At 41.5% G+C, this 24149-nt stretch overlaps 1 protein-coding gene across 1 annotated transcript; it reads right to left on the bottom strand.

Annotated features, from left to right (window-relative positions):
* Positions 1 to 2541: 2541 nt before the first annotated feature.
* Positions 2542 to 19961, bottom strand: LOC115171195 (probable G-protein coupled receptor 146). The gene is made up of 2 exons (XM_029727777.1): positions 19675 to 19961; positions 2542 to 6106 (listed from the first exon to the last, which is right to left on the bottom strand). The coding sequence occupies exon 2, from the start codon at positions 6061 to 6063 to the stop codon at positions 5056 to 5058; it is 1008 nt and encodes a 335-aa protein (XP_029583637.1). The 5' UTR covers positions 6064 to 6106; positions 19675 to 19961; the 3' UTR covers positions 2542 to 5055.
* Positions 19962 to 24149: the final 4188 nt, after the last annotated feature.

The raw sequence follows: 24149 nt of genomic DNA, 5'->3' as shown, positions 1-24149 counted from the left end.
CACTGCTTGTTTTTCTTTTTCCTGAGGTTACAGAATTTAGGCTTATCTTGCACTTGATTTTGGTACATGTTATTGAAGGAATCGACTGGCTGGGTTTTGAAAGATTTTGTGAGGGATCTGGGTGTCATCCAACCGAAACAGCTAGGTTTAAGTGATAAACCAAATGGGCAAGCTACATAGGTGGTCTAGCATGTTCTAAGGCACATGTAAGCTCCTGTTTAACCTAATTAACAGCAGGTTACAGTTAATAGCATAGCAGCTCATTATACTATGTTAGCGTGTTAACTGTATTAACCCTCTGTTAGCTGGTATAATAGCTATTCGTGCTATTTCTGTAGCCTGAAACGTCGCTTAAATGCATGCTTTTCTCTTGTTGTTCATCCAATGAACATAGAGAGCCCCTGGCCAAATGCTATGTATATTTAGTAACTCTGCAAATAGACCATAGGATACGAGGGTAAAGGGGATCAGTGGCAAACATGGTGACCTCACCAATGTCTTCTCATCAAGAACATCAACATTCTCTCCTGGTCAGGCTATAGCAGGTTGTTGTTGTTTGCTGGCTGCTCCACAGATGTAGCTCTGACAATGGAGCTGAGGGGAGACAATGAGTTGATTGTGTCCAGGCACAGGGTCATGTCTTGCTGTCTGTCCTCGGGCTAGTTGGCAGCATGTTTCAATGCTCTTCACCTACATAGGACTTCCTGTGTTCTTGGAAACAGCTTCTCTCTCCCATTTGGAACTTGCAGCTGACACACAGAATATAGTACATCGACAGATGGATGTTATCGTACAGACCGTTGTTCATTAATGAAAATAACTACAAATGACGACATGCAGCCACAAACTAGTCTATTTATTTCAGCAACTAAAATGGTTAACATGTTATGACAGTGAGGGAAACATAAACTGATGATGGTTAGTGTGTTGTTTTCTTAATACTGCTTTCTAGTGAGTCTACCTTAAGAAACTCCTATTCTCAGAATCGAACTGCTTCCATGGCAACCGTTTTCAATTCACTCCATTATCATATCATTTCCAGATGTACAGTCTGTAGTATTTTAAGCCTTCCCTTTTAAACTATGGCTGCACTGTTTGGCAAGACCTATAGCTACGAGGACTTAAAGCACAGCAGTAGTGTATAATGTACTGTATATGTTGCACGACTGTGCAGACTCAGGACTTCCTGAAGCCTGAACATTTAAAGTATCTATCAACAGTAGCTGTAGCAGCAGCAACTGATCATTAAGTCATTTTTTCCCCCCAGCAGGGAATCCCTTTAAAGTAGATTAAAGGGTTGTCCTTTATGCAATGGTGCTTTCATTTGGTTAAGCTCAAATTTCATCCCCTCAAAAGTAATTACAAATGTAGACTGAGACGGTTTGAGTTAGTGTGAGGGGTCTGTTGAGTATAAACCCTGCCAAAGTCTCCAGGGCTAGATCTAATTGTCTGTCACCTGTTCCCCATGCTGGAATACGTCAGAACCATGTTTCTACTCCTTCTACTCCTCTCAGTTGGACATTCTAACAAAACAACTCGCTATTTAACGTCTTCACTTTTCCGCTTCTGCTTCCTCGGACTCCTTTATCTCCAGCACGACTCCCACATCAGCTGCTCCACACTGTTATCGTATAGCAGAACAATATTGCTCTTGTTGAGAATTGCAACAACACTGGGCTGTATAGCCAGGCACACGGATGTCAAAAGAATTCACAGAATGCCTGGATTGTTCCTGTTTTACACAGTGTGGTTAAAGGGACGTGCCACAGCCACGGTTACTCTAGCGGGTTTACAGTGCAGACAGAGAGTCTATTCTAGGTCTCAGTATATGAAGAGATTAACGTTGGAAATGGATGTGTCCCGTTGTCTTTTTTTTGTCTTTTTTTTACCTCTATAGCGCACAACGGTAGCTCAACATTAACCCTGGAAATGGACATGGGGGAGGGGATGTCAACCCAGAATAACATCATCTCTCGAAAGGGGGCTTAAATTCATCAGAACATATAAATAGCGTCGATTCATTTCAAAATGTGCGGGTGTTTTAAGTAGATCCTGCTGTTGACGAGGCTGGGTTTCAACCACATGGATATAAAACATGACAGGTCTGTATTTGGACCAACGCAGGGAAACACCCCCAGGTCACAGGGTCCCAGGTGGGATTGTCTGAGCCTGTCCCATGTGATTAGTGTGTTGATTTGAAAAAAAGAGACCCAGCTGCCAATGGGAGAACGGGCAAACAAGCTCTTTTTACTGTATAAATGGCTATGGTTTACCAAGCTCTGTAGAGGGGCAACCAAACCTAATTACAGTATGTTGCAAGATGACACATAAGTGTGGTTTCTGCTCTCTATAGCTGGCACTATCCCCATGGCTTCAAACAGCAATGAAAAATAAGTTTGCCATTGTTTACTGACTCAAGAATACCCTCAGAAATGTTGACATTGATTCATCATGACAATGTACTGTGGATACTGGATACAGTTGACATTAGCATATCAAAAGAACACTTTGAACAACAAAGAGAAACTAAAATAACAGATATTGTATTTAATTCCCATGTTAGTTTATTGTGTAATCAGTCTTTGACTCAACTGACAATAGAGAAGATTACTGAAGCTACAGTATCTAAATATATATTTGAGAAAATAATACTGTATTTGTGAGAGGACATGGTGTTTTTCCAGTAAATCTCTAACATACAATATATACAGATATTTCATATTATACATATATACTGGTATATACACAATCACAAAAGCATCACATCTGAAACTGGATTCATCTTGACCTATGTAGCTAAACCTCATGAAATAAAATACATTCTTATCTCTGCTTATATAGGTGGATTTCAAAGAATAGCATACTCTAACGTTTCCCATAAACATACAGTACTGGTTCTTTAAAAAATATATACTAATTTTGGTGGGTTATAATGGCACAACATAAAGGGGAGGTAAAGGGCGATGAAATCTGTAATTCTAAAACTAATAATCCCATTAAAGTGACGCTCCAAAGGTTTTGTATAATTTCAGCCAGTAGTTTTGAAAGTAGTGCTCTTGAGCCAAAACTGGTACACGAAAGTAGAAAACAGTTGTGTACTATGTCATCCACTTCGTATGATATGTTAGGAAGTTGTAAGTGCCTAAGATCTCGGACTGAATCTTTAACTGTGAGAATTTACTGTTTCCTATTTCAGTTCCTATTCCTAACCGTTCTTTATTTCCTGGTGTTGTTGGTCATTTCTAAAGGTAGAATAACATTGCTTATAACTAAATTTACCATGCAAGAGCCAGAATCCTTTTCATTGTATGACATTTTCAGTGAACTCTACCATCATTCAACAACCCTGGAATGAAAATGAGCCAATATAAGTCTAGACATAAGTCATTTGTTTGTTTCTGATAGTAGCAGGGCAGAACATGTGACATATCTGTCCCTCTGTTGCTCTACTGCTCAGAAAGAGCATTTCAACTGTAATAAATTAGGACTTTGACCAGAGCTTAAATAATGATTAACAGGGTGTGGACTCATTTTTAGGGTTCCTCAGCATGAAACTCAAAGGGTTTTGCTGATCTTTTAATTAAGTCAATACTTATCATGAGGTGGCCTGGATACCCCAGCAGTAGCAAGAAGCAACATGTTTAAACAATGGGTTACAGCTTATCATTGTATTGTCTTTTAAACAATGGGTTACAGCTTATCATTGTATTGTCTTTTAAACAGTGGGTTACAGCTTATCATTGTATTGTCTTTTAAACAGTGGGTTACAGCTTATCATTGTATTGTCTCTTTTAAACAATGGGTTACAGCTTATCATTGTATTGTCTCTTTCAAAGTGGAGATGACTAAACTGACCTTTTCATTTTAGCAACAAAGACTTCAACACTTCATACCATCACATAATCACATGCAATAACAGACATCACCATAACATGACAAGAGTGAAATGTGATTGACGTGTTCATTATTTAGCTGAAATATAAATAGGACATGTTTTATATATAAACAGTCTTCCTCTTTAGTGGGAAGCAAGATAGCAAAGCAGCTGTGCAGGTCACTTCTGTGCCTCTAAGCAGCTTTTAGACATCACATAAACTGAGCCAAGGCAAATGTTCCCCACACAATGACTGGGTGTTGTGTGCAGCCAGTTAAGTGATAGCATTCTAGGACACAAGAGGTAAGTTGGCCATGCCTGAACCCTGAATAGAAGCTGTGTGGAAAATTCTCTCGGTAGTTCACATGATCCTATGTAATGCCGTAGAGGTGTGAAATTAAACGAGGTACATGTATAGTACTGTGTAAACTGCTGAGGGTGACGAGCAGGCAAAGGTTATCTCTAGGTGCAAGACAGTGGAGGACAGAGGATGTGTCCGTAATGGGAACCTATTTCCTATATAGTGCACTACTGTTTAAACGGACACATAGGGCTCTGATCAAATGTAATGCACTATGAAGGGAATAGGGTGCCATTTGAGACCCCTCCAGAGTGTTGTGGCCGAGGCTGGACAGGAACTCTTCAATGAGACATGGCCTCAGGCTCCGGGGCACTGGGTGGTCTGACAGGGTCATAAACAGGTTGCATTCCACTTCCTACCTACTACCAGCTACATGCATAGTAGTAACATGCTGATTGACACATGAGATATAAAAACAATTGTTACTCCAATAGTATAATTTATTGTCAGTTTTGGTGTGCAGCGCAGTATCTCTACAGCCTGTGTTGGTGAATCACCCTGTGTGTATTAGAAGAGACACCGCATTACAACGGCTTTGCGCCCCCAATCTAACAACCAAGTATCCAAGTAAAAAGCTTGCTAATGCACTTAGTGGTTTCTACTTGGTTCGTCCTCTCGCTACAGAACTGGACAAAGAAAGTCAAGTTCTAGAAAGTCACTGAAGATTCCTTAGTTTCATTGAAAGTCAAGACTCCAGCCAGAGTAGCAGCAGTGGACCTGTAGCTGACTTCTAAGGCCACATGTTGCGGGCTCTGTGGGGTCTGTGATAATAAGTGCAGCCTGGGTAAGAGGTTAGGGGTTAGTAAGGCCTGGCCCTGTCTCACGTCGCCACCTGCTGCACTGAGGAGTGTTCGTGAGGGCAGGATGTGTCCCTGCAGTTTAGCCTCTTTAGCAGCCGCTGCAGCTTGTGGGAGAAGTTCTTGTTCATCTGCCTGTACATGAGAGGCATGGCGAAGCTACTGGAGAAGGCCAGCAGCTCCGACAGACACCTCAGGAAGAAGTAAATTGTGAGCCGCTGTTTGTTGTTGCTGCCGTAGCTCCCCGGCGCCCCGGCTATAGTGTGTACCAGTAGAGTCATGTAGTACGGGGTCCATAGGACAAACTGCATGCAGACAGAGGCCAGCAGCAGGCTGTGGATAGAAGGGTCCAGCCGGGATGAGTCCTGGTCCAGCGGGGTGGACTCCTTCCTAATGCGCAGGATGAGCACGAAAGCATACAGCACGGCCACGGCCGGAACCACATAGCCAATGAACATCATGATGGCGTCCGCAGCCTCCTTGTTCTGCATCTTGGAGCACTCGATGATCTTGGTGGAGACGTGGTTGCACACGTAGAAGAGCAGCGAGGAGAAGCTGGTGAGCACGGCGCCGCCCCAGATGAACCCGCACACGTGCTTGGTGTTGTACACGCTGGACATGTAGGTGCGTGGCAGCGCTCGCTCGATGTAGTAGTCCAGGCTGAGCAGTGTGGTGGAGTACATGATGACCAGGGAGGAGATGTTGAAGAGGATGAGCAGGGTGATGTAGATCTCATTGTTGTACTCCCACACAGGCCATCGTGTGAAGCTAGGGCCTAGCAGCTCCACGGGGGCCACCAGGTTGAGGACCAGGCCAGCGATGGCCATGTTGACGAAGTAGACGTCCGGCATGGTCATGGACATCTTGTTGGAGAGGTTGACCACCACCAGCAGGGTGTTATAGCAGAGCCCTATGGGGAAGCACACCATGAGGTAGAACAAGGAGAAGACGGAAAGGACGAGGCCAAAGTCCTGGCAGAGCCGGTGTTCGGAGCTGGAGTCCGTCTCATTGTAACCCATACAGCTCCACATAGCTAGGGCTCTGAGAGAGGGCTGCACTGGTGCACTGGCTTGGCTGGAGACAGACAGAGAGAGGAGAACAACATTAGTTATCTTGTTTTTCATTACATGAACAAGTGCTGATGTGTGGTCAAATATTAACACTGATGACTGAGGCGAAAACAGCTGATGTGTGGTCAAGTATTAACACTGATGACTGAGGCGAAAACAGCTAATGTGTGGTCAAGTATTAACACTGATGACTGAAAAGAAAATGTTCTCCACCCTCATTTGTCTCCTGCTCTCCTTCCTACTGTTTGAATTAAAATAACTAAAATAGGAAGAGATAATGCGTTTCCATTCTCTTTTAAACAATCTCATAATCCATCATGAAGAAGATCAGTAGATTGTTGAAATATTTTTCTATGTGGGAAACCACAAAGTAAACTAAACAACAGGCACTGGTTTTTCTCATTTCAAGTGTTTCCTTGAGATATGTTCTAGGACTATCTACGGTATTGGAGTCATTCTTGTGGTTCTTTAAAAGTGCTACGCTGTGGCGAGAAGCAAGCAAGACTACACACACACACACACACACACACACACACACACACACACACACACACACACACACACACACACACACACACGGCATGGCTATTATGCCTGGGGTAACACCATTAATTCCACTTCATTGCATTTCACTGGCTGAATAAAAACTCCTCACAATATGTTTCATTGGTCAGCTCTAGCCTTAAAAAACGTTCTTTCTTTCTGCAGTGTTCAGGGCCTCTCCTGCCAGAGCAAGTGAATCCCTTGTTCTAATGGAAGAATAACATGCAGGGGCCAGGCTGCCTTTGGAGAGTTGCCCTTGTTGCCCTCCAGATGAAGACCTCCCTCTTTACTATAGCCTGACTCTGCAGGCCGCTTGGCTTCTACTTCTTCCAATCCATGTCTCTTCCAAAGCATGAGCGCCTTCTGTTCAGGTTACTACACTGGTTTGTGTGTGTGTATTTGTGTGTGTGTATTTGTGTGTGTGTATTTGTGTGTGTGTGCGAGCGAGCGAAAGAGAGGAACAGAGACGAGAGGGAGAGCTAAGGAGTTTGCGGGATGTTGCGGGTGATGGGTAAATTTATAGACGATGAAATGTGATGCAGCCCCCCTGCGCCTGGCCGGGCGGTCCCAGGGAGGGGTCAGTGTGGAGTGGACTGAGCGTGAGGTTGGAGTTCAGGGTAAGGTCAGAGAGAACGCCTGGGCACATGGAGGGGGGAACGGCCTTACTGGGGATCAAGCCTGCTGCTCGGCGCAGTGAGAGGCTGCTCATTAAAACACCAGTTACATAACTCTGCCTGCCGGAGTCTGAACTGGAACATGCCAACTCAGATCATATTAATTCTGCTCAGGAAGAAGTGAAAGCATACGCTAACAAAAGAGCTTATGTCAGGAGGGAATGGAACAAGGGGAGAATTCTCAACATTGTATTCAAGCTTAGACAGTTCAAAATGAAAAGTATAGAATCAATGATAAGATTCCCCTAAGAGAGACGTGGGGTTTGATGCTTCGTAAAAGCGCGAGACAAAAAACATATAATTTTAAAAGGTTGTATGAATCAACTGGTGCACAAGCCGCTCTCGTGCAAAGTAAGGAAGCATATTTACAAGCTCATATTACGTGTTTACCTGGTGACCGGTCAGACTACTACAAAATAACATTTCCAGACAATGTTTTGGAAACAGAGCAGACAGATGATTTTGTTTGCAAGAGATTGAGGCTGGGAAGATACCACAGCCAGTAAAGAGAACATTCCTTCTTTCAATTACATAACCTCAGTTTCAGCCTGAGGACACACACACACACACACACACACACACACACACACACACACACACACACACACACACACGGATATTGATGCCACACACTCACACAGAAACACTTTCACATATGCGGCTGCTACTCTGTTTATTATCTATCCTGATTACCTAGACACTTTTACCCCTACCTACATGTACATATTACCTCAATTACCTCGTATCCCCGGACATTGACTCGGTACCGGTACACCTTGTATAAAGCCTTGTTACTGTTATTGTGTTACTATTTCCATTATTATTATTTTTTGCTAATCTTTTCTAACTTTTTAACTGTGTTGTTGGGAAAGGGCTCGTAAATAAGAATTTCATGGTAAAATCTACACCTGTTGTATTCGGCGCATCCAAAAAATACAATTAGATTTGACACACACACACACAGTGTTCCTGTGTGCTCCTCCACACCTCTCCAGCTGGTTGTAAGGAGAGTACACAGCATGGAGGGGCGTGCAGCAGGGGGGGCGGTGTACGGTTACCCTTTCAAAAACTCCCAGATGCTTTCCTTTCCCAGAGACAGGTGAAATGGGGCTGCCACTGCCCCTTGTAAAAACCAGTCTAAAGCCACCAGGTGACTCGTTTTCTGCTCCAGTTTAAAGGGGTGGGGGAGGGCTCACTAAGACTGAAGACAAAGGCATGTGAGTAACCTGTCTTTGGGAATTACACCCTGCCGTACTGAACAGGAAGAACAGGTGTGTATCTTGAGCTCGCAACGCCCTAGTTAGAGTCGGTCTCTCCTCAAATCAAATCAAAGTTTATTGGACGTGTTCACAGTTTAGCAGATGTTATAATGGGTCCCTATAGTGGGTGCAGCAAAATGCTTGTGTTACTAGCTCCTAACATAACATACAGTTATGGTGCACAAGCCGCTCTCGTGCAAAGTAAGGAAGCATATTTACAAGCTCATATTACGTGTCAAAACATCATTACCCTTCCTAATCACAATTGCTGACTAAACTGCAGGCTCTCATGAATGTATGTCTATGACCAGTTTGTCTATGACTGCTATGGTGTGTGGTCATCCACACCCCCTCCCAAAATGGCTGCTGTGCCATTTCATCCCCTTGCATTACTTGACATAGATCCAGAAAAACTAGATGTGTAAATCTAGTAAGTCCAGAACTGGCATAGTCCTATAAGAATCCAGTATACACAAAACATTAAGCACACCTTCCTAATACTGAGTTGTGTCAAGTTGGCTGGATGTCCTTTGGGTGATGGACCATTCTTGATACACACAGGAAAATGAGCATGAAAAACCCAGCAGCATTGCAGTTCTTAACACACTCAAACCAGTGCCTGGCACCTACTACTACACTCCATTCAAAAGCACTTAAATATTTTGTCTTGCCCATTAACCCTCTGAATGGCACACACACACAATCCATGTCTCAATTGTCTCAAGGCTTAAAAATCCTTCTGTAACCTGTCTCCTTCTTCTACACTGATTGAAGTGGCTTTAACAAGTGACATCAATAAGGGATCATATCTTTCAGCTGGATTCACCTGGTCAGTCTATGTTATGGAAAGAGCAGGTGTTCCTAATGTTTTGTACACTCTGTGTATAATTAAGCAATACGGCCTGAAGGATTATGGTACTTGGCCAATATACCACGGCTAAGGGCTGTTCTTATGCACGACGCAACGCAGAGTGCTTGGATACTGTCACGCCCTGATCTGTTGTGTCCATGTGCCTGTCTCCACCCCCTCCAGGTGTCACTTATTATCCCCGGTGTATTTATCCCTGTGTTTCCTGTCTCTCTGTGCCAGTTTGTCAAGTCAACCAGCGTTTTTCTGTCTCAGCTCCTGCTTTTTCCAGTCTCTCTTTTCTCACCCTCCTGGTTTTGACCCTTGCCTGTCCTGACTCTGAGCCCGCCTGCCTGACCACTCTGCCTGCCCCTGACCTCGAGCCTGCCTATCGTCTTGTACCGTTTGGACTCTGACATGGTTTATGAACTCTCGCCTGTACCCAACCTGCCTTTTGCCTCCCCCTTTTGCTATAATAAATATCGGAGCTCAACCATCTGCCTCCTGTGTCTGCATTTGGGTCTCGCCTTGTGCCTTTATAGATACAGCCCTTAGCCCGTGGTGTATTGGCCATATACAACAAACCCAAGATGCCTTATTGCTATTATAAACTGGTTACCAATGTAATTAGAGCAGTAAAAATACATGTTTTGTCAAACCTGTGGTATCCGGTCTGAAATACCACGGCTGTCAGCCAATCAGCATTCAGGGCTCGAACCACCCAGTTTATAATCCAGCATATAAATATGAATCCAGTATATAAATACGCAGTGTGTATAAACGGTGTAACAAAACTGCAATGTACAGTAGGACATTGCAGAATGAGCAATGTGAAGAATACAGTATATGAATACACAGTGTGAAAAACATTAAATGTCTCTATATTCATGGGACAGCAGTGTTGACTGTGCGAGTCCTCTTAGAGACGTGGACAGTGTGTTAATAATGAACACAGCAGCCTAATGGGCTGTGGAAGTGTGTGTGAACAATCAAAAGGCACAGCACACAGCGTGCTTGAGACGTAATCGCCCTTTATGTCACACTGTCATCCCCTCTTAATTACCCACACCGAACATCAAAACACAACTCCTTTATTTTGTATTCCAGTACAATCTTCGTGTTGGAATAGACCGCAGATCTTCTCTGTAAATCTCTTTTCATTCGCCAGTTTTCCAGAACCTTTTCTCTCTCAAGAGACCATGACAAAACGTGGACTGGGATGGTAGACGCATTCCTAAGGGTGTGAAGATAGTGAGCTACGCCGCTGACGCTTCACTGACAGTAACAGGCACGTCAACACAACAGGGCATTCCATAGACGCTTCCTTCACTATAAAGGGCACCTGGTTGAGATGGGAAAATGTCATTCACAGGACACCTGGTTGAATTGTAAGAAGCCTTCGGTCAACAGTATGTCACCAAACCCTACCATGACTGTGGTATTACACTAGCCTGGTCCAATACTGTATGCTGTAACCATAGCAGTTAACTACAACACATTTAGTATGGGAACACCAAGATATTACACCTGACCTGATCCAAGACAATCTGCTAATTTCACTCATCTTCAAGGTTCAATGTTGTTAGTTTAATATTACCAGAAGTAGAAAAGGAGAAACTCTGCTTTGGCAGGTCCCCTCCCTCCAGACTGGGTGTTCAGGGATACAGATGGATTTGATATCTCAGGGTTTTTTGATGTGAATAGTGTGACACTCTGTGATAGGCTCACACCCCTCACTTCCCCTCTGGAACATACAGCTATTTCCCAGAATCGCCTGAATGACATCACATGAGAGCACATACATGTCTCTAATCGTGTTTGATAGCTAGAGCAAGAGCAGCTTTCTGGAAGGATCATACTGCACATTTGGAGACTTACTTTCAGATGTTGCGCAAACTAACAACAGAGCATTCAATCAACTCTGAATCTAACCGCAATTAGATTAGGCCAACATTTCATTCAAACTCATTTCATACCATACAAGCAATTTCCTCTGCTCAAAAATCGATCTATTCTCCCAAACAGGATAACATTGGCATCGCGTCTGGTTTCACACCGATTGTCCTCTTTGCACTTCGTTTGAGGAGAGGCTAGGAGGGAGCACATTAACATTTCAGAACGATGTGAGAATACGTTACTGTTTCATGAATAATTCCACCTGTGAAAGTCCTTCAGCTCTCATGAATAGGTCCCTTTGATATTCTCACCTGCTTTCGCTTCCCTCAGAGTAGCATAACAACTGAGGGGAGCGGCGTGTGATTTGTGTGAAGGTGCCCGCTCTGGTGTGCCGCAGGCTTAGGGTTTGTTATATACCATAACGCTCAACAGTGTAAAACCTGGTGCATTTTCTCTCATTATAATTAATGGCCTAGCGTGACTTTGTTACACAATCACAGCAAAATGAGGAGCAAAACTATGCATTGTGATTTTGTATGTCATGTGGCAGGTGGCTTCTCTTACGACTTCAGTGCAAAAAAACGGACTTATTTACAGTATTGCGGTAAATAGTTCTGTTCATTTTGTCTGACACACTCTAATCTACTGACATTATTCCACACCTCACCTCTGTGCTTTCTATTGATAGTCCAGCCGGTCCTTAATCTCAGCCAGTCTGTGTACTATACATGATAGACAAGAGACTAGAGGATATTTTTTTTAAATATTGCATAATACCTGTAAACAATAATTCCTGTTTGGACGGCACTCAGTGAAGTGATTGAAGGAAGACAATGTTGATGACGAAATTGGAAAATGTGATATGTCTCTTATGTAATCCAGTAGAAACATGTTGTCAGCTACACACTTGGAAAAACCCACCTGAGTGCTTCCCCTAGTTCTCATATAGGGGAATGCTGCTACTAAAAAAGCATGAATTCATGTAAACTAATGAACTTCTGTTCTATATTGGCATTCCAGAGTTTTTCTTCATAAATGGCTTGACAAAATAATACAGTATTATTAGAGTTTTAGCCTATTCAGGTGGGATGGAGTTTTTGTCCCATTGCATGACATCATAATCGGATCGGATTATTCTGACCAATGACCAGTCATATTTTATTTGCATATGTATCCTCCGAATTTGAAGGGGTGAGTGGGAAGGCTCTAGTGCAGGGTTATTTAACTCTTACCCTACGAGGTCCAGAGCCTGCTGGTTTTCTGTTCTACCTGAAAATGTATTACACCCACCTGGTGTCCCAGGTCTAAATCAGTACCTGATTAGAGGGGAACAATTAAGAAAAAAAAGCAGTGGAACTGGCTTCGAGGTCCAGAGTTGAGTTTGAGGGCTCTAGAGTCTAGATCACACGTGTCAAACTCATTCCATGGAGGGCAGAGTATCTGGGGGTTTTCGCTCCTCCCTTGTACTTGATTGATGAATGAAGGTTACTGATTAGTAAGGAACTCCTCCCACCTGGTTGTCTAGGGCTTGATTGAAAGGAGAAAAAAATAGAACCCGCAGACACTTGGCCCTCGGTGGAATGAGTTTGACACCCCTGGTCTAGAAGATCCTATCCGCCAATCAGGGCTGTGTATGTAAATATATTTACATTTGTATCAACACGCCACACGATCAGACTGAGCATTTAAAAGGGAAAAGGAGCCTTAGGGAAATAAATGAAAACATGTTTTTAAATAAACACGCACAGTGATTTATTAGACATACAGTAATGATTTAAGAATACAATTAAAAAGACTGCATGGGGGCTTTAAGTAGCAGTTTCAATGCAAAACAGGGAGAAAATAATCACAGGAATCTGTGAATATTTTCCAAAATATATGTTTTAACACTGTAATTAACCACCACTGAGACTTTTAACGAGTAGCAAGTGTATCTATATCATAAACACAATTTAATGCATTAGTTACCAATTAAGTAACAACAATATGATGATATCAGTAAATTGAGTAATATGGAAGTTACATATGAGTAGGCTACTATATCAAGGGATGCCAAAGCACAGCCAAAATGTCCTTCCCAAATGACTTGTCATGTAAATACACACTGAAAAAAGTATGTTTGACAAGAAAGTGTGTAATTGGTTGCAGTGCAAGTACATTTCTAAAACCAAAGTAATCTGTGAGCGCATGGCCCGTCAGTCTTCTTGAACATCATGCCACCTGTGAAAAAGTTTCCCATGATTTACTTGTAAAATGACTCATGTGAAGTTCACAGGAGCATATCAAATTAGTTGACAAATAAAAGCTAACAGTCTATATTTTCAGGAAATGAAGGCATAGATACATTTTTCATACATTTTCCATATTAAAAATTAGGCATAAGTAATGACTTTCATTTCTGGTCAAACAGAATGAAAAGAGGTCTGAAAACACTTCCAAGAATTAGGAATACATCAAAACACAATAATGTTGAAGTAAAGACCTCTGACAACTAATATCAATATTTATATTTCGTTTTGGAGAAATGATTTGCCTTCTGTAAGTTTAAGAAACATTGCCTTGTGTCTTTTCACTGTTACTAAAAACCCACATATCTTTAAGATAGATTTTTATTTCTCGCCCTCATGAGGTGGGAGGATAATGAAAGTTAGCACCTGTAACAGGTAAAGGTAGACCTACCAATGAATGTTTTTACTGATACACATTTTTATTTATTAACACTTTTAATTCTATCACCAAATCAATTACAGAATTGTGAAAACTCAGTAACAGAATTACTATAATTGAATTGGCTACAATGGAAAATCATAGTAGTCACAAACCAGAGTTGGGTCATCTGCTACTGTCCTCCCTTCCACTGGCATACTGTTATGTTCAGCTCATTCTTTCTCTTTCTGTTGTCTGGTAGTCAAAGCGAGAGTGTGAAAACAGTCTGGACAACCCCTCCCTCTCTCTGCCTCGCTCTTCTCTCTCTTGCCAGTTAATGTTACTTCTCCTGGCTCTTACTGACACCTACCCATGAGCCCCCTCTCTTTCCATTTACTGTAAACAGCATCCACTCTGGCTGTCGTTGGATTCTAATGAACTCTGCCCCCAAACAAGACCAAATTTGGTTGGTCTGGACCGGACCAAATCTTAACTAATCATAGATGTCTATGTTTCACAAGTTTGGACAGCACAGTACAGTAAGAGTACCAATGTCCAATGTCTGTAGGAGCGACTGGCCGCATCGTGGCCCCACACACCACAATCTGGAGCCCTATATGGGTGAATTCAGGGTTCTAACAGTTATAGGCATTGGTACCTCTGTACTCTACTGTGCTCTACTGTGCTATACTATGATGTCCAAACTTATGAAACATATACGTCTAGGACTGGTTGAAATTTGGTCCGGTGCAGAACAACCAAATTTGGTCTTGTTTGGGGGCAGAGTTCATTAGAATAATAGCTAATGTGTTGAATAATACCCAAAATGCAAAGTAGGATATTGCATATTTCTACCTTCGTGTACCTATTCAGGATACATCACCATGAAGATAATGAAATACACATAATTATGCATTTCTATGTAGTACAGATCGGGGACTCATGATGTAATTACATTCACATTACTTACTGTAGTTCCAATAACCAAAACAGATTTTTTCAAACTCAAGGTGTCATATTATAGCTGACACCCCATTATTTCTGCATCTCCGAATCTTAATTCAGAGCCGATATTTAACAGAGTTTTGGGAAAACGTGGTCGCATTAAAAACTGAGGGAGATTTCACTGTTACCAAACTTTGCACCTGCACCATTCTTCCAGTAAATTTGTTTTTTGTTCAATTTTCTGTGTACATTTTTCAAAGTAGTCCTGGTGCATATAGTTGGTTTGTTAAACTTTGAAATCAATGGTTTTTGTTTGGCATACATTTTAAAGTGAAAAATCTGAGTCTGAACATAATTCTGTTACGTGGAATTGCCCTTCAAGCAATAGATCCATAATTACACTTTATTGCCATGCTAAGTCACAGGTGGACTTTAACAACATGGTCTCAGTGCATTTCGTATTATTCTGTACAGAAATCTAATACACTCCATTTGGTATGATATGTTACGTTTCGTATGTATAGATTTGTGGATGTCATCATCCATTTCGTATGTTATGTTACAAATCGTATGATATGTTATGAATTGCAAATCAAACAATATGTAACGAATTTTGCTAAATCTACTAAAGGCCGGCCGATTATGATTTTTCGACGCCGATACCGATTATTGGAAGACCAAAGAGGCCGATACCGATTAATCTGACGATTTATTTATTTACTTATTTGTAATAATGACAATTACAACAATACTGAATGAACACTTATTTTAACTTAATATAATACATCAATAAAATCAATTTAGCCTCAAATAAATAATGAAACATGTTCAATTTGGTTTAAATAATGCAAAAACAAAGTGTTGGAGAAGAAAGTCAAAGTGCAATATGTGCCATGTAAGAAAGCTAACGTTTAAGTTCCTTGCTCAGAACATGAGAACATATGAAAGCTGGTGGTTCCTTTTAACATGAGTCTTCAATATTCCCAGGTAAGATGTTTTAGGTGGTAGTTATTATAGGAATTATAGGCCTATTTCTCTCTATGCGATTTGTATTTCATATACCTTTGACTATTGGATGTTCTTATAGGCACTTTAGTATTGCCAGTGTAACAGTATAGCTTCCGTCCCTTTCCTCGCTCCTACCTGAACTCGAACCAGGAACACATCGACAACAGCCACCCTTGAAGCAGCGTTACCCATGTAGAGCAAGGGAAATAACTAAAAGTCTCAGAGCGAGTGACATTTGAAACGCTATTAGCGCGCACCCGGCTAACTAGCTAGCCATTTCACATCGGTTACACCAGCCTCATCTTGGGAGTTGACAGGCTTTAAGTCATAAACAGCGCAATGCATTGCGAAGGGCTGTTTGAATGAATGCTTACGAGCCTGCTGCTGCCTACCACCGCTCAGTCAGACTGCTCTATCAAATCATAGACTTAATTATAACATAATAACACACAGAAATACGAGCCTTAGGTCATTAATATGGTCGAATCCGGAAACTATCATCTCGAAAACAAAACGTTGTTCCTGTTACATTGCACAACCTTCAATGTTATGTCATAATTACGTCAGAATTGATTATGTCATAATCAATTCTGGCAAATGAGTTCGCAACGAGCCAGGCGGCCCAAACTGTTGCATATACCCTGACTGCGTGCAATGAACGGAAAATTACACAATTTCACCTGGTTAATATTGCCTGCTAACCTGGATTTCTTTTAGCTAAATATGCAGGTTTAAAAATGATTTTAAGAAAGGCATTGATGTTTATGGTTAGGTACAGTCGTGCAACGATTGTGCTTTTTTCGCAAATGCGCTTTTGTTAAATCATCCCCCGTTTGGCCAAGTCGGCTGTCTTTGTTTGGAAGAAATAGTCTTCACAGTTCGCAACGAGCCAGGTGGCCCAAACTGCTGCATATACACTAACTCTGTTTGCAAGAGAAGTGACACATTTTCCCTAGTTAAAAGAAATTCATGTTAGCAGGCAATATTAACTAAATATGCAGGTTTAAAAATATATACTTGTGTATTGATTTTAAGAAAGGCATTGATGTTTATGGTTGGAGCAACATGTACCTAAGCGATTATATGCAACGCAGGACAAGCTAGATAAACCAGTAATATCATCAACCATGTGTAGTTAACTAGTGATTATGATTGATTGATTGTTTTTTATAAGATAAGTTTAATGCTAGCTAGCAACTTACCTTGGCTTCTTACTGCATTCGCGTAACAGGCAGGCTCCTCGTGGAGTGCAATGTAAAGCAGGTGGTTAGAGCGTTGGACTAGTTAACGTAAGGTTGCAAGATTGAATCCCTGAGCTGACGAGGTAAAAATCTGTCGTTCTGCCCCTGAACAAGGCAGTTAACCCACCGTTCCTAGGCTGTCATTGAAAATAAGAATGTGTTCTTAACTGACTTGCCTAGTTAAATAAAGGTCTAAAAAAAATATTTAAAAAATAAAAAATAAATCGGCCAAATCGGCGTCCAAAAATACAGATTTCCGATTGTTATGAAAACTTGAAATCGGCCCTAATTAATCGGCCATTCCGATTTATCGGTTGACCTCTAAAATCTACAACATGTTACAAACTAACAAAACGTATGATATGTTACGAATTCCAATTTGTTGTGGTTAATGATGGCTAGGTGGCTAATGCTAACGTTAGCTAGCCCTAGGGGTTAGGAGTTAGGTTAAAGGGTTAGCAAAAATATTTAAGGTTAGGGTTAGGGGAAGGGTTAGCTAACATGCTAAGTAGTTGCAAAGTAGCTAAAAAGTAGTAAGTAGTTACAAAGTTGCTAATTAGCTCAAATGCTAAAGCATTCCGTGATGAGATTCGAACATGGAACCTTTGGGTTGCTAGACATTCACGTTATATACCTACCCATCCACCCCGACCAACCACCTGCTTTTCATTTTTTGCCTTAAGTAACCTTCTATCTTATGTAACCATACCAAACATAACATAACCTATTTATACACAATTATGTGGACACCACTTCAAATTACTGGATTCGGCTATTTCAGCCACACCCAATTGCCGATAGGTGTATAAAATTGAGCACACAGTCATGCAATCTCCATTGACAGAGGAATGGCCTTACTGAAGAGCTTAGTGACTTTTAATGTGGCACCATCATAGGGTGTGACCTTTCCAAGAAGTTACATTTCTGCCCTGCTAGAGCTGCCCCAGTCAACTGTAAGTGCTGTTATTGTGAAGTGGAAACATCTAGGAGCAACAACGGCTCAGCCACAAAGTGGTAGACCACACAAGCTCACAGAACGGGACCGCGGAGTGCAAACTGCCTCTGGAAGCAACGTCAGCACAATAACTGTTTGTCGGGCGCTTCATGAAATGGGTTTCCATGACCGAGCAGCCGCACACAAGCCTAATATCACCATGCAGAATGCCATGCATCGGCTGGAGTGGTGCAAAGCACCCCGCCATTGGACTCTCAAGCAGTGTAAACGTGTTCTCTGGAGTGATGAATCACGCTTCACCATCTGGCAGTCCGACAGACCAATCTGGGTTTGGCAAATGCCAGGAGAACGCTATATGCCCCAAAGTATAGCGCCAACTGTAAAGTTTGGCGGTGGAGGAATAATGGTCTGGGGCTGTTTTTCATTGTTCTGGCTAGGCCCCTTCGTTCCAGTAAAGGGACATCTTAACGCTACAGCATACAATGATATTCTAAGCGATTCTGTACTTCCCACTTTGTGGCAACAGATTGGGGAAGTCCCTTTCCTGTTTCAACATGACAATGCCCCCATGCACAAAGTGAGGTCCATACAGAAATGGTTTGTCAAGATCGGTGTGAAAGAACTTGACTGGCCTGCACAGAGCCCTGACCTCAACCCCATCGAATACCTTTGGGATGAATTGGCACACCAACTGCGAGCCAGGCCTAATGGCCAAACATCAGTGCACGACTTCACTAATGCTCTTGTGGCTGAATAGAAGAAAAAGGTCCCTGTAGAAATGTTCCAACATCTAGTGGAAAGCATTCCCAGAAGAGTGGAGGCTGGGGGGAGCAACTCCCTACTAATACCCAAGATTTTGGAATGAGATGTTCAACGAGCAGGTGTCCACATACTTTTGGCCATGTCGCTTATGTACTAATTTGAGTGTCCCGTATTTACGTGTACTATGTCTAGTCTATGAGACCAGTCTGACTTTAACGGTAGGTTCATGTAAAATGTCCATATGTTTGTAAGTTATATCATCCTTCAAATCAATGTTGTTGTATGATCTACCTATGTATGAATTCGATTGCTGGTAATAGGGTCTTTAGTGATTACGAAACCTATTTGTGCAAGTGTTTCCAGAAACATTAAAGCACAAAGCTGTTAAACGATGACTTTTTCGTAACTTATTGAACTGTCTAATGTAATACATCCTGCTAAACTAAAAGCAATGTATCATTATATCCGTTACAGAATCTAGACTCGCGGATACATTGTATCCATTTGCTTGCAACCTATTCGGCGCCGATTTCCTATGGGTGCTACGGACCATTGGGAGCTAAACGAGGATAACTGTCATCTATAGAAACTATAGATGACATAACATCTGTGAGGCTATTGTTGACCACTACATTCAAACACACGCTATATTTTATCATAGCCTACCTATTTATTCTACAGCCAAATTAAACAGTAAATTCAATGCTTTCGTCCGAACATAGATAGGAAATATGTTTGTGTGGAACTCAATATGCAGTCTGCTGAAAAATGATACAAACATTTTAGGAAAACTCACCAGAAAAGTACAGATTTGGCACGGCGACAAGTCTACGGAGGCATCGGGTTTTGCTGTACTTCCACTGACATTTCTCTGTAATTACATTTGGTGTTCACTTGTAACAAACGTCGTAACCTTTTCTATTCGGAAGAAAAAAAATACAAAAACGGTATAGTTGGATATATTACTTTTTGCGTAGTTACTTAGGCTACTGCTGCATTTAGCGATACAGTTTCTAGTCTGACGAGGTTTGTTCTCGAAAGGGGAGGACGTTGACAACTTACTACGAATTGAGTGGTACTGAACCCTACAGTGTATACACACGTGACCCTCCCCCACAGCCTGAGTTCGTCGATGAGGCCCGACTCGCCCTCGACGCACTCATTGGACGAAGCAGATAAGAGGGGGAGTTGGAGGGACTCTCAACAACATAACCCGCTTTTACGTGCGCAAAACACCCAGTCATACCGAGGGAGCCTGACAGCAGTTTTCGGCCAGTAATGTATGCTGTTAAATGCAGAAAGAGTTTGTTGGAAAATCAGTTTTACTTTGAGTTTGCCGTTATCAGTGTTCTGTGTTTTTGTCTTTCTCAATCAATAATAGCCTACTATTCACTGTACTTGTGAAAATTGTGTCTTCAAAGTGCATGTATGCAATGTATATCACAATTCCCTGCTTCTAATATAAATCTGACAACTCCAAACGGATACAGTTCTAATGTAGCTAGTAATAAGCAGATATTTTGATTATGCATGATGTAACAGGATTATATCTGGACATGGAATGCCTGTATCAGATAACTGGAGCAAAGGCTATTTTAATACTCTAATCTTTCACACCTCATCTCTGTGTTTTCATTTGATAGTGTTTACATAAATAGATTTACCAAATCTGCATGAAATGCTAATAATATGGTGGGATGAACTGCCCTGTGGTCTGTTTGTCAACTGTCTGGTATGAAATGATTGGTGTTTGACAGGAGAGGGTTGTCGGTTTGGGGTAAGTTTGTGTGTTGTCCCTGTCATGTCCCAGAGAGGCAGGTCTAACTTAACCCTAACTGGAGATATCCCAAAATCAGACAAATCTATCCTGATCTACCACTGGTCTGGACTGGTGGACTCGGCAGGCAGAAATCTAACAGCAGTCTCTGCTTACTTTAACTGAGAGGGGGAAATCGTATAATACAAACAGGTACTGATGAACAGCATTTTCTTAATAAGCATATACTCAAATGAACAAGAAGGATGTTCTGTTAGTTATAACAACATTTATAACACGATAAGGCACACTGTGGTTGGAATGAGACTACTGGAGTTTGCTAAGAAGATTAAGGATTACAGAAGTAGTGGCCAACTGTAAATACTTCACTACCGTTTATGACCCACATACTCTATCTATGTGCTGACCCACACAGAGAGAGGGTTTGAAATGAACTCTGTGTGTGTTCTAATTGGACAACAGCAAGGTTGAAGCTCATATACAAATGACAGGGTGAAACACATTATTGATCATGCTGTCCCATCTAAATAAGATTGCCTATAAACACTAATTTGTTCATTAATTAAGCAATAAGACCTGAGGGGTGTGGTATATGGCCAATATACCACGGCTAAGGGCTGTTCTTATGCACGATGCAACGCGGCAATATATCACAAACCCTTGAGGTGCCTTATTGCTATTATGAACTAGTTACCAATGTAATTAGAGCAGTAAAAATACATGTTTTGTATTTTATATGATATACCACGGCTTTCGGCCAATCATCATTCAGGGCTCGAACCACCCAGTTTATAATCATGATTATAACAGTGTTGTAACGTCTAGAGATGGATTTCTGACCCAGATATGCCAGCATGATAATTTGTTTGGAAACCTACTTATTATATACTACATGCTTGTGTTTTAGATGGGTATAGTTAATCTTGTTAAGAGAGAAATCACTGATTGCCCTTCTCGCCATTGTGGAGTGGTTTTTAAGTGGATAATACATCAGATATATTTTATTTTGGATATGCAGTTTGATAGTGAAACCAATATTGTTTTTTGGTTGGTAATTTTTAAACCATATCACACAGAGAAGACATCCACTATCACCATCATGTTACATTTCATTAGTCTGTGTGTCCTGCTAAAACTCCCCTCTCTCAACGGCTCCTTGAGATTTCTCTGAAGAGATTTCACCAGAGGCTTCTGATGACATAGTGACATAAGTCTTTATTAGTGCTGGGCTCCTATGAACACAGAGCCATACTTTCATTTCCTGCTCTGCACCTGAGGGGCAGAAGAAATACGGCAAAAGAACCGCCTGGGCCGAACCCTCTGGGTCGTAAGTGGTGTGAGGCATGTGATGGCCTTGCTGCTGCTGCTGTTTCATTTGAAACTTCCTGGTATACACTCTATCTATCCCTCACACCCTCTACTCAAACAGTGAACTACGATGGAGAAGGTCTATTGCAGCTTTTGTAAATAGCAAAATAGTTCGCCTCAAGAGGATCCATGCAGCCGATTCCCTGGTGTAAGTGTTTTGCTCGAACCATTCAATGTGTTACTGTAAGGCCAAACAGAGGCACTAGGGGAGTATATGAATACCATAGTAGTAAGGATATGTGTGCCAGACCACAATGTTCTCCTCAGGGAAAGGTTATGGTATTGATCTCCACCTTTTAAAAAGGGAAATAGAGCAGAGTTTACGTCATCCTATTGATTGATGTGCTTGAGGGACGTGGGCTCAGTTACGTGGGCTCATATTTACAATACATATCCCCAATGAAAATGGATGAACATATCAAAGTTTTAAATTAAATCAAATCAAGCTTTATTTATACAGCATATTTCATACATGGAATGCAACACAATGTGCTTTACATGAAAAAAAACAAATAATGGTCTACCTCTTCTTGTTTGTGCTGTGAGGGAAATTATTGGGATTCGTCTGTGTTTGCCATTCATAGAGATTCAAGTGTACCTTTGTGTTTGGCACTGTGGGATTTATGTAACAAAAACACATAAACACATTTTAAAGTCGAGCTTCCTGAAATCCAGGATGTTCTAACACGTAATTACAGGGTATAATGCATGGTTGTGGCTGGACAGGTTTAAGACTCAGGGAACTCTAAACAAAAATCGGTTATTTTCACTTCCTCCAGTTCTCCAGCTCCATCATAAAGCCACTTAAATGGCCTCTCGTTTTGAGTTGACTTGTGCTTAAAGTCCCTGGGACAGACAGGCCTAGCGTGCTCCTTGCCAGAGACTCGTGTCTCGTGCTGCCTGACCCAGTTCCTGACTCTGGAACACAGTCTCTCCCAGGTGTCTTCTGAGATGTTTACAAATCCTAAGGACTACACTGTTTTGGTATTACTATTTCTTCTGCTGATTTGTTTATGCATTTGTAGTAATAACCCTAAGTCTGAGAAGGAGTATGGAAAGGGAGGTCGTCTGTATCCAGAGCATGAGACGATTGGCTCCAATTTAGAGTGGATTTGTGAGCTGTCCAGTTTATCTGGGGGAGTGAGGTGCTGGATAGGTAATGCAGGAATTTAAACCTCACGTGTGTCTGTTAGCTTTCACTGTCAGGCAGTGGTGGAAAAAGTACTGAATTGTCATTGTTAAGTAAAGATACCTTAATTGAAAATGACTCAAGAAAAAGTGAAAGTCACCAAGTAAAATACTACTTGAGTAAAAGTCTAAAAGTATCAAAAGTAAACGGATTTGCTAAAATGTACTCAAGTAAAAGTATGAACCATTTAAAATTCCTTATATTAAGCAAACCAGACGGCACAATTTTTATTGAAGGATAGCCAGGGGCACACTCCAACACTCAGAAATAATTTACAAACGAAGCATTTGTGTTGCGTGAGTCTGCCAGATCAGAGGTAGGGATGACCAGGGATGTTCTCTTGATAAGAGTGTGAATTGGACCATTTTTGTGTCAAAATGTAACAAGTACATTTGGGTGTTAGGGAAAATGTATGGAGTAAAAAGTACATTATTTTCTTTAGGAATGAAGGGAAAGTTAGCAAAAATATAAATAGTAAACTAAAGTACAGATACCCCAAAAAACGACTTAAGTTGTACTTTAAAGTATTTTTTGCTTAAGTACTTTGCACCACTGCTGTCAGGGCTAGGATCACAGCATAGATGCACATTTGAATTCCCTGGGATCTCTTGATTGGGCCAATACTGACTGAAAATGTGATCTTGTTGTTGTGACATTGATTGCAATTGCCTTTGCACGCTGAAGAAGGGCTCATACACAAAACGTTCGTGCGGCAATAAAAATATGTCAATTTAAGTTGATTCACTGGAGTGGTGTCCTATTTTAGTTCTTTGAATGTTTATTACCTCCCAGGTAAACGAAGAAGGAAGTCAAAAGTGTGCCATCTGACAAGATTATAGAGCCCATGTTGCATTTCCCCCAAACACCTTATGTTCTTGACCTTGCACAAGCATAGACTTTCCCCTCCCAATCTCATGCAGATATATTACAGTAACAT

The sequence above is a fragment of the Salmo trutta genome, chromosome 32, assembly GCF_901001165.1.
Source record: "Salmo trutta chromosome 32, fSalTru1.1, whole genome shotgun sequence".
Taxonomy (NCBI): domain Eukaryota; kingdom Metazoa; phylum Chordata; class Actinopteri; order Salmoniformes; family Salmonidae; genus Salmo; species Salmo trutta.
Note: the sequence above shows the minus strand (reverse complement) of the source record. Positions and strands in the feature narration are given on the sequence as shown.